This window comes from Eptesicus fuscus, chromosome 20, assembly GCF_027574615.1.
Source record: "Eptesicus fuscus isolate TK198812 chromosome 20, DD_ASM_mEF_20220401, whole genome shotgun sequence".
Classification (NCBI taxonomy): Eukaryota; Metazoa; Chordata; class Mammalia; order Chiroptera; family Vespertilionidae; genus Eptesicus; species Eptesicus fuscus.
In genome coordinates, this window is record NC_072492.1 from 15,949,875 (window position 1) to 15,967,144 (window position 17,270).

A 17,270-nucleotide genomic window follows, 5' to 3' on the forward strand; every position below is an offset into this window, starting at 1 on the left:
GGGGCAGTTAAGAGATCAACCAAAGGACTTGTATGCATGCATATAAGCATAACCAATGGACACAGACAGTAGGGGGTAAGGGCCTGTGCTGGGGGGCGGGAGCAGGCTGGGAGAGATCAATGGGAGAAAAGGAGACATATGTAATACTTGCAACAATAAAGAATTTTTAAAAAAAGAAAGAAAAGCAACAAACAAACAAACAAACAAGAACTGAGCTTGGTGAGGTGTGTGGTGTAGCCCATGCCTTCGAGGTGCTGCAGGGGCGGTGGGGCATGCTCACAGGCTATGGTGGACAGCCAAGCCTGCGGAGGCGGGATGCTGAAGGGATGTTCAGGAGCTGGGCCCCAGGGAGGGGCATTCACCTGCAGTTCTCCACCAGGTACTGCACGACCCTGTCCAGCACCTTCTCGATGAGCGCTGTGCGGACCCATATGTGTTTCAAGGCCTGCGGGCTGAGGGCTGGGGCCTTCCCACCGGTAGAGCCCTGTCTCCGCAGGGCCTCCTGGTTACCCACCAAGGGTTTCCTGCAAAGAGGGGTGGGCTTTAAGAATGCGAGAGCCCAGGGCTGAGCCCGACTGGTGGCACTGGGAGTGCAGTTTGGTGCCACAAGATGAGAACCCAGAGGACTGACTAGGTGGAGGTGTTGAAGACCTTGTGCCTGAAAGTGGCCAAGGCTCACCCTTAGGCTGGAGGCCCTGCAAGAAATGAGCCCAGGAAGCCAACCTGGGAAGTAGCAAATACCAAATGGTAAGAGCAGAAGGGAGGGGGAAGAGGCAGGCCCAGGGCTCACCTGCCCTCTACTTGTTGCTGCAGCTCCTGTACCTTGTGGCAAATCTCCCCAGCCACTGGGCACGTCTTCCCCACCTTGGTGAACAGAGCTGCCACCTTGTCACTGCGCAGGAAGCCGGCGGCACGGCGTCTCAGCTGATGCAGGAGGCAAGCCTCCACCGCACCTAGGCCACAAAGGAAACCAGCACCTGAGCCTGGGGAGGGGGAGAAAAGAGAACACTCCCCTCCCCCACACCGAGGGAGGGCAGGCCTGACCTGGGACTAGGGGATGGGGTGTCAGTTTTAGGCAGGCCAGGAAGATATACCGACCTCCTTCCATAATCCCCTTCCCTGTCCATCTGCCTGCCCTGAATGGACCTGTAAGGGCCCCATGCCAGACCGTTCCTCTCACTCACTTGGTGTGCACATGCCTCCTGTGTGCAGCATCGCCCTGGGGCTGTGAGGACCAAAGTTGCCAGTTCCCGTTGGCACGGGTAGCTCCACCCCTGCCCACTTACAGGACTGGACATGCAGGGAGCACCCAGCACACAGCCCTCCTGGAAAGCATGGATGCTGTGGTTGCTAAGAAACGGGTTCTGGAGAAAGAGCTGAAATATTGACGAAGCCATTGCAGAGATCAGATCCGACAGCAGCCCCTGAATTATTGATGAGCCCCGAAGCCAAGAGTGAGAGATTTCTATTTCCCATGCAGGGAGGGCTTCCCTTCATTCATTCATGTTTTAGGGGGTAGGCTTCCTCTCTCCATCTGGATACTGCTGACTGCAGACAGACTCACAGGAAGGAAAGAAGGGCTTGGTGGGGGAGAGTGGGGAGTTCTCCTGGCCATGAATAGAATCTAAACATATTAGTGTGTATATTCGGGGGAAGAGGGGACTTGGCCAAGCTAATTGCTTTACAAGCAAGGAGGGGAAAGCCCAGAAAGGGGAAGGGGTCTGATCACAGAAACATAGTGGCCTGAGCTCCCTTCACCCTCTCCAGGTGTGTTCAGAGGGCAGGAAGGCACAGGTGGGAGAAGGTGCTCCCTTCACTTCACAGGTGCTCCTTTCACAAGGATGGAAAACAGTGCAGTGCTGGATGGAGGCAGGGAGGCGGACTAACAGGGTATGAAACTGGCGGCGCCACTCATCCGATCTCCGGGAAACCTGTGTAAGTGACTTCAGCTCTGAACCTCTGTTTTATCATCTGTGGAATGAGGAATACTTCCAAGGACTGGTCTGAAATGTTACACGAGATGAAGTATGTAAAATCTCTTGCACCGGGTCTGGCACACAGGAGGCACTTGGTCCCTGTCGGTTCCTGACTCCTCACCCTTGTTTGCCGAGACCCTGTTCATAGTAATAATATCAGGACTGGCCTTGGCAAGACCTCTCCCTGGGAGCACGGTGAGACGGGATCACAGCCTGGAGACGGGATCACAGCCTGGAGACGGGATCACAGCCTGCCCCAGAGGTGGGTGCAGATGCTGTCCTCTTAGAGAACAGCGGAAATGAAGCCCATCAGTTATTGTGACTAGTGTTGTTAGAAACCCAGACTTAGGACATAATTGCTGAAAACAGAGGTTCTCACCTGATTTTTGCCTTCATTTTCATAACTGACAGGCAGTCACTGCTGTCCTATAAAAATGAGCTTTGTTTGGCCCTCTTGTACTGAAATAAAAATAGTGGAGAGTCCCTGGAGCCGACAGCTCAGTGAGAGCACCCCAGGGGTGGGGAAAGAGACAGGACCCCTCCCTCTCCTGAGTGCTTCCTGCTAGAGCTCTTCCCTGCTCAGGCCTCGGAGGACTTATTTTACAGGGACGGCCTCTCCTTCACACGTGTTCCTACATCTATGTTCACATGTGCATGCAGACAGATATAGCTACACATCTGATGTGTGTACGGGGCATGTGGTGGAATCTCCGCTTAAGGGTCCACATATTCTTTTCCACAGCTAGTCTCCTTGGCCCCTGGAGGTCTCGTGTGGCTCTGGGTGTGCAGGGGAGAGACCCCTTTGTCCCATCTCGTGGCCCTGGGGCTGTTGCAGCAACAAGCCCACACCTGTAGGAAGGTGGTGACTATTTCCTTAGGCTCGCACTCCCCATCCAGAGCACTGAATAGGGAGAGTAGCAGCAGGTGGCACTGATCCTGCAGGGAATCAAGTGCCTTGGTGATGTGACTAATGGCTGGGATAATTAGTCATTAACCTTCCCACCTTCCCCAGGAGATAGAATGCAGCCACGCTGGGGAGCCTGGGAATGGCAGGCAGTGGCACACCCATCCCGCTTGGCCTCACCCATCTTCCTAGGCAGCCTCTGAACACAGGCATTTAGGTTCTCTGGAGTAAGCAAAGGCATTCCTCTGCAATCACTCCAAGTAGGGAAATATTGATAAGCCCAAATATCACGCCCAGTCCCCCCTTCTCACCCTACAGCTCCTAATTTCCTTCTGTGAAACCCAGGAAAAGTACTCAGGCAATGTCTGGGAAAGGAGAAATCCCACTCACCCCCCACAGAGAATCAGCACATGCAATGAAAAATGTTACTGTGTGCAGCATGTAGGCAAAATAATAACATAATCATAGTAATAATAACAACACTAATAAATGAGAACTACTTCCTAAGAGGGTTAGGGGGTGGGTTTCTGGGGCTCCAGTGACCCCCTGAAATTGCTCCAGCATTGTTACGGAGAGTGCTTTTATTTTGGATGAGGACCTATGGCTTTTAGCTTCTAAAAGGGGTACCTGACCCCCAAAAGTTTAAGACCCTTGTTCTAAGGTTTTTAAGTTGAGCAGAAACAGACATTCAAAATTCAGAGATGCAAACACAAAGACTCTCTCTCTCTCTTTTACTATACAGTGAATGCCACACTCAGAGCTGCAGTTCCAGACCCGTCAGCAACAATGTCCAACTCTCTGCTGTCCTTGCTCCCCAGGGAGAAGTCTACACAGAGGCCTGTGCCTCTTCTCCCCTCCTTGGCCCAGAGCACCAAGCAGTAAGAACTGGGTGCCTTACTCCTCTTCCTGCCCCAGATGGCCACCATGACTCACCCCCAGGGTGACACCCATCACAGCTAAAGCACCAGTCAGCAGGGCCCATCCCCCTCTAACTGAGCTGTGTGGGCCCCGGTCACCGAGACATAAAGGCTTTAGGACCCCCTGTCCCAGTGTGTCCAGGAACCACCTACAGCCACTCTGGATGCACCAGAATAGGAGTGAGACAGCCCTGACATCATTCAGCTCATTTCATATGGGGAAAACACACACTAATAAAAATCAACAGTTTTCAGTCATTAGTTGGAGTGGAAAGGTTTGGGCGAATGAATCAAAATAGAAACAGAGACATGACTCAAGCAGGATCCTTTTTATCTCCCCACCCTGGCCTTCTGAGTTATGGTGCCAGATGAGCCCAGGGTCCCCTCTCTGCTTGTCATCTGTCCCACTGATAGGAAGGCCCATGAAACCGCAACTCTGGGCAGAAGTGGAACTAATTTTATTTTTTAAAATATTTTTATTGATTTTTTTTTTATTTTTGATTTTTTTTTTTTGAGAGGAAGAGAGAAAGAAAAACATTGATTGGCTGCCTCCTGCATGTCTCCTACCAGGACTTGAACCTGCAATCTTTTGGTAGATGGACGACATTCAACCGAGCCACACTGGCAAGGGTGGAGTAGAACTAATTTTAACTCTAGCACTTTGCTATGGACATTTCCTTCCCCTAAAAGGTCTGGTACCATCTTCCCAGAGAAAGGCTAGGAATTACAGGCCCAGACTAGCCCTGCGACTCTCCCTCACCAGCCTCTGACGTGTCCCTAAAGTCTATGAAGTTATAAGGTTAACAAATGCTAAATGGGTAGAGACCACAAGTACTAATGACATCTGATAGGGTCCCCTCCTACAAACCCCTTACATCCTGATTTAATCATTCCAATTTGGAATGGAGGAGACATTGGTAGACAGGGATGGAAAGGACTTGGGAAGTTCCTGAATCTTTTCATACCTTGCTGGAGGGAGGGTTTATTGGTACCACTCCTATGCAGGCATTTGTCAACATTGCAAGTAACCTCTGACCCAGTAACCCCTCTTCAAAGAATCTAGTCTACAGATATAACTGCCCCGGTTACTTAGTTAAACAGCAAAAGGCTAAAAACTATCCATATGTGTATCAATAAAAAACAATTAAATAAACATGGTACATTCACAGAGGAGAATGTTATACAACTCCGAAAAAGAATGAGGATACTGGCCTAGCTGGTTTGGCTCAGTGGATAGAGCGTCAGCCTGCGGACTGAAGGGTCCCAGGTTCGATTCTGGTCAAGGGCACATGCCTGGGTTGCAGGCTTGATCCCCATTAGGAGACGTGCAGGAGGCAGCCGATCATTGGTTCTCTCTCATCATTAATGTTTCTATCTCTCTTTCCCTCTCCTTTCCTCTCTGAAATCAATAAAGATATATTTAATAATAATAATAAAAAAAGAATGAGGATACTCTCTAGACACTAATAATGGAAAGGTCTCCAAGAGCAAGATGCAGAGCGGTATGATTGATTGCATGATATCTTGATTACAAAAAGGGTGGGGTAAACAAGGAATACAGTTTTTTTATTAGTATAAAAATTCTATAAGGATACACAAGAAACAAAAGTGGTTACCTGTGTGTGAATTTGTAGGTGGAGGAGAAGTGGGTGAATGGGGGCAGGGAAAAGAGTGAGACTTTTCGCTGTATATCATTTGTATAATTTTGCTTTTTGAACCAAGTAAATATATCAGCAACTCAAAATAATCTATAATAACAAAAGCATAATATGCTAATTAGACCAGACAGCCAAACGACCTTCCAGACGTCCTTCAGGATGAAGCCGGGGCTGCGAGGGCTGAGGCGAGCCATCGTGGCTGAGAGGACCGAGCCCCTTGCACGAATTTCGTGCATCGGGCCTCTAGTAATTATAATAATTGAGTAGGTGACCATCCAAGCCAGATACGAGTATTCCATTATGAGATGATGCCAGCGATTCTCTCCAACCTGGAGGTGAATCAAAACTCTCAAAACCCAGAAAGGCTGGGTCTGTCCAGGGGCACCCTTTCCTTCATCAGCTCCCTCAGCAAACAGGGTCTCCTGATTGGCTGTTTCCCATCCCCACAGTAGCATCTGGGCTCTACTAGGTCATCTGAGCTGGGCAGACCAGAGAAACAATTCAGTGGGCTGGGAAAACTGAGGTGTCTCAGGAGCCCACAGGAACGGACAAAAGCTATGGCTGCCCAGGAAATGCAGCAGTGGTTGAGAAGGATCTTCAATCAGCTCAGGGGTCCCCATAAACAACCCCGGCTTTCACCTGCATATCTATGTTTCAAGCTACGCTCATGAGCCAAGGGGCCTGGACAAGCCCAGACTCATAATAGGGCGACTTGCTGAATGACCATCAAGGATCTAGGCCAGTTGATTGAAGTAGAGGGACACAGCACCCAGAGTTAGCACAGCATCGCATGATGGCTGGGCCCAGGGCTCTGAGCCAGGAGGGATTCTTTCCTAATGGGAGGAGCAGGTGTGGCAAGTGTTCTCTGCTCCCCCACCTCTGCCAGCTGCTATCTGTGCAACAGAGCAGTTCAGTTGTAGTTGCCATAGAAAACCCCAAGCGAGGAACGCCCTGGGTGGAGCAGCCAGCCGCAGGTGGCTGGGTGTGGTCCTGGAGTTTTGGGGGACACTACTCAGAGCAGAATTTTTCAAAGCCAAATGCCTGGGATAGTGGAACCAAGACAGTCAGAAGAAGGGCAGCCTTGCTGGTGAGAAAGGAAGGGGTGGATGGGTGGCCTCTTTTTAAGTTAGGAACTTCCTTCAACTGCTAATGGAGGAAGTCCGTGTTTATCTGCAGCGATGAGGTGGGAGGAGCAAAGAGCCTAGGCCAGGCATCAGCAGTCTGTCTCCACCCCACTTCCCTGGCTAGTACTTCCACCCAGGGATTTGTAACTGCTGCCTCCTCTCTGAACCAGCCTTTCTATGGTAACTAGAGGACATTTTCTCTCAGCCTACACTGGTGATGCTGGCTGTTTGCTTCAGTGAGGGGGGCAGCAGTTAGCCTTGTTTAACACCCTAAACCAAGAAAGCACTGCCCCGATGTTCCAGAACCAAGTAGGTGAAGGAAATGAAATTCATACCACACATAACCATCTTCCTTGCCTCACTGGAAATGTAAGGCAGGGTCAGCATACACAGTGCTCACAACAGCTTCCCAGGGAACCAGGCCAGTGCTGGCCTCGCGCAGCTTGGCAAGGGACAAACTGTCTCCCAGAATTCACTGATGACCTGAGCTCTGTCTCCATGAGGGCCAACTCCACCTCAATGCCCCACACCTCTAGGCTCTACCCCTAGGCAGGCCTCACCAGTAAGACCCATCTCTGGGCAGCACGCACAGGCTTTGGATCAAGACAGATATGGGTTCAAACCCTTTCCTTACTAGCTATTTGACTTTGTGCAAATCACTAAATCTCTCTGCGCTTCAGCTACAATTGGGAGAAAGAACAGGTCCCATCTTGATGGGTGGTGAGTGACCAAAGGCAACAGTATCTGCAGAGGTGCAAAAGATTCCTTGATTACTGCCCAGCACAGTGGTCGGCAAACTCATTAGTCAACAGAGCCAAATATCAACAGTACAACGATTGAAATTTCTTTTGAGAGCCGAAAACCGACTTCTGCGCATGGGCCACGAAGTTTCAATCACACTGTACGTGTGCGCCTGCATGTGGTATTTTGTGGAAGAGCCACACTCAAGGGGCCAAAGAGCCGCATGTGGCTCGTGAGCCGCGTTTTGCCGACCACTGGCCCAGCACACTGAAGACGATCATGAACGCTGGTGCCTTTCCTCCCGGTGCCTCAAGCCCATCCCCTGCCCGCCCTCCCGTACCTACAGATGGTCTGTCTGTGCTCCTCCCTACGGCCATCCCTTCCACCTGCGCACTGGTACCCGCCTCTTTCACCTCTCAAGGACATGGCTCCAGCAATCTCCCCTTCTCTTTCCTGTATCTTTAATGTTCTCATATGAGACATTTTTATATATATATTAATAAATCTTTATTGTTCAGATTACAATTGTTTCTCCTCCCCCCTCCCCCATATCTCCCTATGAGACATTTTTCATTTGCACATAAACATTCTGTAATTTTTCCAACTTAAAAAAACAACAACACAAAAAACACCACCACCACCACCATCACTATCACCCCCCTTGGCCCTATATCCTCATTCAGGTATTGAACCATTCAGCTGCTCCCCTTTATGTAAAATTTCTCAGGGAAGTTATCTATATTCACTATCTCTATCTCTTCCTTCTCCCATCCTCTCATCATCCCTGTTTTTTTATTTTATTATGGAAGATTCCAAACATGTACAAACAGGACAATATAGCAAACCCTATGTATCCATCACCCTGACTTAAGCAATGATCAAGGTGTGACCAATCGGGTTTCAGTTACACCGATCCCAACCACTTTTTGTTTCCCCCCAGATTACTTGGAAGTAAATTTTAGACATCATATACATTTATCTATAAATATTTCAGTATGTATTTCTAAATGATGACTGTCTAAAAACATGTGCATAATACTTATTACATTTCCTGATTGAGTTCCTGGAGTTCAATTTCTCTGACTGACCAGATGCTTTAAACGCCCAGAAACAGATTGCCAGATGGAATCCTGGAGTAAGTTCTAGGAGGTTTCATGGGGAAGGTTGTAGGATCACTTTCAAGAACAAAGTAGAATGTCATTGGTGATGATGACAGCAACATTATTGAGCACTTACTGCATACCTGGCTCCATGCAGTGTACTTTACCCACATCATTCCTTTAATCCTCACATCAACCCTCTGGGTAGGCTCAGAGTTGCTGAAAACTCGCACACACACTTAGTGACCAGGTCAGGGTGTGAACCCAGGTCTGTTGGACTCCAAAGTCTCAGCTACAGACCATCATTAAGTGCCCTCAGCCATGCCCTGAAACAGGTGAGGGGAGCCAGTTCCCCAGAGGGCCTTCTTTCCTACTCATTCATTTCTGGAGGGAAGGCAAAAGCCAGATATCCCAAGAATGAGCTGTTCATTCAATGCAGATGGGAAGAAGAGAAGGAATCCCTTCCACTGAAAAGAGGCACACTAAACACTGCCTGGAGTCTGAATCTCAGAATGTGTTGAAACATCTCTGGCTGCAGTATCCCAGGTGGGGAGCAATCCTTCCGCAGCACCTGCTTCTCTCCCAGCTCATTAGCATTTCCTTGTCATTCCCCAGAGGAGCTCACTGCAGCCTGCAGCCGACCTTCCCGGCTAATGACAGCTGCTTAGCAACAGGGAGCTGGTTAATAAAGCCCTGATATTGTTCCCAGCTCCACAGACTCCACCCCTGTCTCCCATTACAGCTCATCCTCAGCCTGAAGCAACCCCCAGGTTGACAGATCTTTGGTCAGGGCAAGGAGGACCAGGAACCTGGAGACTGAGGGCAGGGCTGCCCAGGCCTGGCCTGGGCCCTGCCCTCAATGCCTCCTGAGGAGAGGAGACAATTATGAGTCTGAGAACCTATGGTGCCAGGCCAGGAACTTCTCCGTGGACCTTGTAAATCCCCTCTACCATCAAAGTTACAATCCAACCTCAGTGCCCAATCAGAATTAAAAAAAAAAAAAAAAGATAAACAGAAGTATGGCACACCTCGTTTTATTGCACTTTGCTTTATTATGCTTCATAGATGTTGCATTTTTGCATTTTTTTACCAACTGAAGGCAAGACCCCCCCACCAGCAAAAAGATTATGACCTGCTTTATTGTGCATGGTCTAAAACAGAACCCACAATATCTGAGGTATTGTGGAGGCACACACACCCAGAGCTGCAAGAGGGGAGGGCAGGTCCAGAGAAAACCAGTCCTCATGGGCTGATGCCCAAATTGAGTATGCCCTCTTTAAGCACATACATAATTGCAAATGCAAAGTTCAAAGGTGAAACTTGGGACAATTTGCTGCTTAACCCTGACCTTGAGTTGCCCACAAGCAGCTTGACCTCTGGGGGAAGGAATGGCAGAAGGGGTTCCATAAGCCACCGGGAAAACGAGAAGCATTATTTTGAATCAGCAGTACGTGGACATTAAAGTAAAAGTTTCAAAGACCATATAATGAAACAAAATGCGAAACTGACATGACAAACCCTTCAGTGGTAGGTTTGTGCCTACCCTCCAAGCCACAGTCTTCACAGGGGCGCGGGGGGAGTAGTCACACAGGGCCTGACCCTCTGGCCTGGGGGTTCAGCAGGGCTGCCTCAGAGCAGCACTGTAGCCACACTCCGTGGTCAGAGAACAGCACACCGAGAACCCTTCCTACGGTCTGTACCTGCCGGGGCCTGACCAGTTTCTGGACAGGCAGGTTTAGGAACAACCACAGCCAACATACAACAAATGCATATTTCTAGCCAGTCCTGGGAGTCTCACTCCGCCCCATGGGTAAAAGGAACCAGGGTCTGGTGCAGCTGTCCTGAGTTTGCCCAGGGCCAGTTGGTCTTGTTTTATTTTGAGAGTATGTTTATGAAAGCTGGGACAGTGAAACAAGGAAGGGCTTAGGACTTCAGAAGCAACAGGAGCGCCCAGGCTGGGCTGCTTTGGCTCACTGAGAAGTCAGAGAAAAGGGGCCTTGGAGACAGGTTCAGGGCGTTGGGCTGGGACAAGCTGCCACTGCCCATTACTCCCCTGGTTGCAAGTCTTGTGGGGATCCTTAAAGTTTAGGAGGTGCATGCCTGTGGGGGAGGAGAAAGGGGAAAGGAGAGGCATGGGGTATGCAGTGCCCCGGGGCCAGGTCTTGACTCAAGGATTCTTCAGTTCCATTTCTAAGCCTGTCCAGGAAGGTTCGGTTTCCAGTTCAAATGTCTCTATTCTAAGGAAGTTCAGAGAAGCTCATCTTGCCCAGGCCTTGCCCTCCTCTGCCAAGAACAGAGGGGCCCAGGGCCCCATCACTCCCCAAAGCTCTAGGGAATGTGAGCACTCCACAAGGTCCACAGAGAAGTTCCTGGCTTGGCACCAAAGGTTCTCAGACTCATAATTGTCTCCTCTCCTCAGGACACATTGGGGGCAGGGCTGCCCAGTCTCCAGGTTCCTGGCCCTCCCTGCGCAGATACAAGTCTGCACAGCCTTCACTCTGCTCCCAATCTCTCAGCAACTTCTCTGCACCCCCATTTCTCCCAGAACAAAGCTGACTTCTGGGTGTGGCTAGACCAGCAAGACCCAGTGAAACACTGAATCTGCTTCAGACTAAAAATGCATTCCTGAACATTTTTCCAGCGGATGAAGGAAACTGGCATATCAGAATCTCCAAAAAGCCAGACGGGTGGAGTTTTCCCTCAGTGTGTATCTATTCTTCCCTCTGCCTGCCCCCCAAGTATCCCTAATTATGATTCCACTGTGTGATGTATGCAAATGGCTTGCAGGCAGGAAAAAAAGGTTGATAATCACTGCTTTCAACCAACCTGGTTGAGCCCAGACTGAGATTCACCTCACTGGCTATACCAATTTTGACACAGTGTGCGGATTCCTTTCTCAGTGGCTCTCAGGTGCCCCAGCTTGACTGGGCTTTATCCTGCTGGCAGCCCCTCCTGCTAATGTTCCCCTCTGTGCCTGTGCACTAAGCCCAAGGCAGAGGCAGCAAATTGGCAGAGGCTTGCAGATGCCTTTTGTGTGGCCCACACAACTTTTTTAAAAGGAGTATTAGTTATCAGCATTTAAAAATTGGGAAATTTCATATAAAATCCCAGATTTTGGGATTCTCTTAAAGTCAAATAAACCATGGCACACCCAGGCTGGCTTTCCTGCAGGAGCTGGGTGGTGCTGCCTTCTTCAAAGAGGGCAAGCACTGTCCAGTTCAGTGCAGCCCAGCTCCCACCATGCCAGTTGCTTTGTACCTGGCCAGCTTCCTGGGCTGACCTTTCTCATCCCACCCTGTAGGTTTGCACTCCTGGACCCAAGGCACCTCTTGCGATCCAGCAGAACAGGGTTCTTCTTGCTCCTGGGCTGACTTTAGACCCCTGGAGACTTGGGTCTATCTCATAAATCTTTTTTCTGTTTTAGCAACTGAAACTGGTTGAAAGAAGAATCATTCCTTTTGAGGGTGATACCCTACCTGCTGGAGAGCCCTGGGCTTCCAGGCAGGAGAAAAAAAGCGAAAGCCTTACTGGGTTAGACTGATTAGAAGGGAGCTGACGGTTTCTTTTCACCCTAATTGGCCTAATGTGGGATGCCCACAGCTTTCCTCCCTGCTTCTCCCCCCTCACTCCTCCATGGCCACCCATGTGTGGCGCCCATGCACAAGCTGTTTGTACTAATTTTTGTTTTTTGTGTTTGATGTGGGTGCTCTAGACAAAGCCTAGTACTAAGCCATGCAAAATTGGGCTGCCAGCAGAGCCCTCTGGTGACAATGACAGACCGTAGCTGACATCAGGGGAGCACAGCACAAGTAGAAAGGAGTAGAGTTCTAATATTCTTCAAAGCCACTTATTACAAGACTAGAGGCCCGGTGCATGAAATTCGTGCATGGGGGGGTCCCCTCAGCCCAGCCTGCACCCTCTCCAATCTGGTACCCCTTGGGGGATGTCCAACTACCGGTTTAGACCCGATCCTGGTGATCAGGCCTAAACCGGCTGTCGGACATCCCTCTCAGAATCCTGGACCACCAGCTCCTAATTGCTCACCTGCCTGCCTGCTTGGTCGCCCCTAACTCCTCCCCACCCCCCGCTGGCCTGATCACCCCTCACTGCCTCTGCGTGCCGGCCTAATCACCCCTAACTGCCCCCCCTGCCGGCCTGTTTGCCCCCAACTGCCCCCCTGCCACCCTGGTCACCCCTCATGGCCCCCCCACCGGCCTGGTCGCCCCACGCAGCCTGCTGTTCATTCATTTGGTTGTCCCTCACTAACCCCCCTGCCAGCCTGGTCGCCCCACACAGCCTGCTTGTTCAGTCGTTTGGTCATCCCTCACTAACCCCCCTGCCGGCCTGGTTGTAGGTAGCCATCTTGTGAGGGTGTGATGGTCAATTTGCATATTACCTCTTTATTATATAGGGCTAGCATGCTTTCCTCCTAGCAAAGGTTCTACCCAAGAAAAGGTGAGATCAGACTGCTCCCTGAAAACCTGGGAATCATTACATCATCTCAAAGAACTGGGGAAACTTACCCAAAGGGGAGATGGTGGGAACTCCAATCCTACAACCTAGCTTCAGCCTCAACATCCAAAGGGGGAGGAAAGACAGGCATTGTCTGAGCTCTTACAATACTAGGAACGTTCCCACACATCATCTCAGTCCCACAAAAACTCCCTGAGCTGGGAACCATCATCCTATTTTTAGGGGAGCAAACTGAGGGTGGCAGATGTTAAGACACTTGACCAAGATGACTTAGAAGTAAGCAGAGCATCAGGATTTGTGTGAGTCCTCAGCCTGCCACTCAGGCTCTGCTCAGAGGCTGCCTCCCCCCGAACAGCCTCCCACATCTCTCTGCTTTATTTTTCTTCATAGCTATTATCATACCTGTTATTGCATGATGTACTTATGTGTGTATTTATTTCCTGTCTGTCTCCCCACAGAATGTAAGCCTCTGTGGCAGAGACTATCCATCTTGTTGCTGCTGTTTCCCTACCTGGAGAACAGCATCTGGCACCTGGTGGACCTTTGTCTTTATTGCTGGACTGATGGGAAGGACAGCTCTTCCTGCCTCACCATGCTACTGTCAAAAAGCATCCCCTCCCTTATCTGCTCCTTTCTTTCCTTCCCCTCAAGAATTCACAACCTCCCTTCCACCAACGTCTAACACCAATCTCAGAGGCCAAGTAAAAAAACAGAATGGCAAATGGCTCTGTGTTCCTTCAGAAAGGGAGTTGTAAGGAAGATTAAATCCCTGGAAATCCAATAAAAACTCTGCTGTGTGTAGAGACAGGCTTGCTCCTACAAAGGAAAAAGTGTTCATGTTGAGGAGGAAGTGATGGCTTATTGCAGACTTCCTTTTAAAGAAGGAGAAAGTCTATAATAAACCATCACAGATAGCTCTGGCTATCCCTCCTATCCTCCACGCATGCTGTTTTGCACCCAATCAAGTACTTGGAGATTTGGGATGCTGAAGCAACACAGGTGGGACTAATTAGAAAGTAGATGTGGCACAGAAAGCATCCAAAAAGTACAAATGCATCCCCGAAGTTAATGTAAGGACAAGCTAGAGCAGTGGTCCCAAACCCAAATTATCCAGGACAATGGCTCTTGAAGTGTGGTCCTTGGACCAGCAGCATCAGCATCATATGTGAATTTGTTAGAAATGCAAATTCTCAGGCCCATCCAGACCTACCAGAATCAGAAACTCCAATGTTTGGGCCCAGGAATCTGTTTTTTTAAAATATACTTTTATTGATTTCAGAGAGAAAAGGAGAGGGAGAGAGAGATAGAAGCATCAATGATGAGAGAGAATCATTGACTGGCTTCCTCCTGCACACCCCCCACTGGGGATGGAGCCCCACAACCCAGGCATGTGCCCTTGACTGGAATCGAACCTGGGACCCTTCAGTCCTCAGGCCAATGCTCTATAGACTGAGCCAAACCAGCATTTTAGGTCACTGATGTATACTAAAGTTTGAATACTACTGTTTTAGGGGACTAATAGAATTCTGGGTCCTGAAGATCCTGATTCAGTAGGTTTGGGATGGGGCCCAAGGAGACTGCAAAAGCTTCTGAGTTGATTCTGACTTGCACCCAGGTTTAAAAACTATGAAACCTGAGGTCTCATCTTTCCCTGGCCCCAGGACAGTGCCTTCAGTTTTACGCCCATCTCCCACTATCTCCCAGTCACTCACTTACCACACAGAGCAATGATGTGGCTGCTATCTTCATGCACAAACTTCCTGGTGACAGCCTCCTCCATGATTTGCTTCACCTGTGGATAAATGGGCAGTATCGTCATTTATTTCCTGATCAAAGGCCTGTGGACAAGTAAATAGCCTGGCTCTGCCCTCCTGTCTGGGTTCAGACACTTGCAGAGTAAATGATAGGATGGGAGGGGTGGGGAAGCTCTAAGCATTTTGGAAAGGCAACCAGAAAAAGAGATACCATAAACCCACCAACCAATCAGTGCAGATGCTCTAGCTCGGCAGGAAGTACCCTGCTGTGGGAAACAGGGATAGGATGCTGTTTGCTCATCTGTACTTAGCTGGAGAAGGGCTTCTGGGCAGACGCACTGTCCTTTAGGGACAAACTGTCTCAGTACAGGCTGCAGATAAACAACCTGCCCCTCCTTTTCTCTGCCTTCTCTGAGGTTAGGGATAGGTACATCCGGGCCTTAGGGACACTCTCTCCACATGCTCACAAGCCCAGCCCTCTTTCTGGTAAAATCCTGATGTTTGGGTTCCTCCTCAGATGTAAAGCTTCCAAATACCTTGTAAATAGTCACACCTTTCAGAAAACACTTAACCCCCCCCCCCACAACTTAGTTTATTGACATGTACTGTAGTAGGTGTATAATTACACACCTCGATGAATTTTCACAAGCTGAACACACCTATGAAACCAGCATCCAGATGGAGAAACAGAGCATTTGACCTGCACCCCAAAGCACCCTCCTCCATTCTACCAGGTTTCCTTCTAGTCACTACTCCCCTCAGGGGTACCCACTATCCTGACTTCTAACATCATAGAGTAATTTTGTGGGTTTTTGTACTTTCACTAGATGGAATCACTCAGTATATAGTGTTTTGTGACTGTTTCTTTTGCTCTCCGGTGTGATGGCGAGATTTGTTCATGTTGTGTGTAGTTGTGGATTGTTCATTCTCCATTGTGTGAACACACCACAACTGAGTGGCATTTAGGTAGTTTCTAGTTTGGGGCTGTTATGAATAGTGCTGCTATGAACATTCTGGACATGTCTTTGGATTTATATTTTTGGGCAAGGAATTTCTGATGCCTGTTTTCTGATTTACTAAACTTTGCCAAATTGTTTCCAAAGTGGTTGTACCATGCCCTAGCTGGTTTGGCTCAGTGGATAGAGCGTTGGCCTGCAGATTGAAGGATCCCGGGTTCCATTCCAGTCAGGGCACGTGCCCAGGTTGTGGGCGCGATCCCCAGTAGGGGGCGTGTAGGAGGCGGCCTATGGGTGATTCTCTCTCATCATTGATGTTTCTCTCTCTCCCTCCCTTCCTCTCTGAAATCAATAAAAATATATTAAAAAATACACACACAACGAAGTGGTTGTACCAATCTACACTCCCATCTATAGTATATGAGGTTCTAGGTGCTCCCAACATTTAAGCCAAGCACTTTTGATGTCCTGGGGGAACCTGCCGGCCAGCAGACAGATACTAATCCTGGAGATTAAAGGAACAGATGACCTCAAACCCCCTGTAAAATGTTCCAGATAAAGTAAACTCTTGGCAGAGCCGGTTTTTGCCATTCTTTTGGGACCAGACATGCAATGTCCTGATGCTGCCCTGGCTCCCACGTCCCTCACCTAGGACTGCACAGTTAGAAGGGTGATGGAGCTTCTAAAACCTGGGGAACAGGGAGGATGGAGATGGGGGCTCCTTCTTGCTTGAATTTGCTCATGGTTAGCAATTAGGTAAAGGGGCTCAGATCAATCCTGCACTACAATTATTTTAACTAAAAATGTTTTAAAATTGATTTGAGAGAGAGGGAGAGAAACATCAACTTGTTATTCTATTTATTTCTGTATTCATTGGTTGATTCTTATATTGTACTCTCTACTCTTAAAAAAAGCTTCCTAGGTTATTTACCAAGGCTGTTTGCATTAAACAGAGCATAATGTCACAGCTCAGAAACCTGTAAGCATCTGAAGCAGGCTGGTAGGGCAGATTTTTGGGTTAGGACAGTGGTCGGCAAACTCATTAGTCAACAGAGCCAAATATCAACAGTACAACGATTGAAATTTCTTTTGAGAGCCAAATTTTTTAAACTTAAACTTCTTCTAACGCCACTTCTTCAAAATAGACTTGCCCAGGCCGTGGTATTTTGTGGAAGAGCCACACTCAAGGGGCCAAAGAGCCGCATGTGGCTCACAAGCCGCAGTTTGCCTACCACTGGGTTAGGAGGACCTCCAGATGCCCCTAGAATTTGGGTACCAGAGGTTCATTGTGAAAGGCCAGCCTTGCCTACAACTATCCCCAATGTCTCTACTGGTAGGAGAAAAAAGGATATGTTTCTCTCAAAATTGAGTACTCAAATGGTAAGGAGACTAAGTTCAAAGCAGGTCAACCTTTGTCAGGTAATTTAACATAGCTGTGACATATTCTGGACATTTCTCACATTTGTTCAGGAATCATTCTTGGAGTTTGTAGACAGCCTTCCAAATACTGAGAAAAGAATCATTGTCTCCTCAAAAATCTTTCCTATCATCCCTGACTAACCCCAAATTTGAATCACACCAACAATCCTAGCACCCCTGTCCATAGTTTGGGTATGCCTCCTTTTTGTTCTTGCTTATACTGTTCATATACGTCTCTGTCACTAGAC

General features: G+C 48.9%; 1 protein-coding gene across 3 annotated transcripts in view; it reads right to left on the reverse strand.

Moving 5' to 3' along the window:
• SGSM2 (small G protein signaling modulator 2) overlaps nt 1–17,270 on the reverse strand; it is a 43,116-nt gene that overhangs the window by 24,028 nt on the left and 1,818 nt on the right. For all 3 annotated transcript variants that reach the window (XM_028155069.2, XM_008147897.3, XM_008147898.2), the window contains exons 2-4: nt 14,610–14,685; nt 791–953; nt 363–524 (exon numbers count right to left, since the gene is read on the reverse strand). In XM_028155069.2, coding sequence (XP_028010870.2) covers nt 363–524; nt 791–953; nt 14,610–14,685 — 401 coding nt within the window. The remainder of the gene's footprint in view (nt 1–362; nt 525–790; nt 954–14,609; nt 14,686–17,270) is intronic.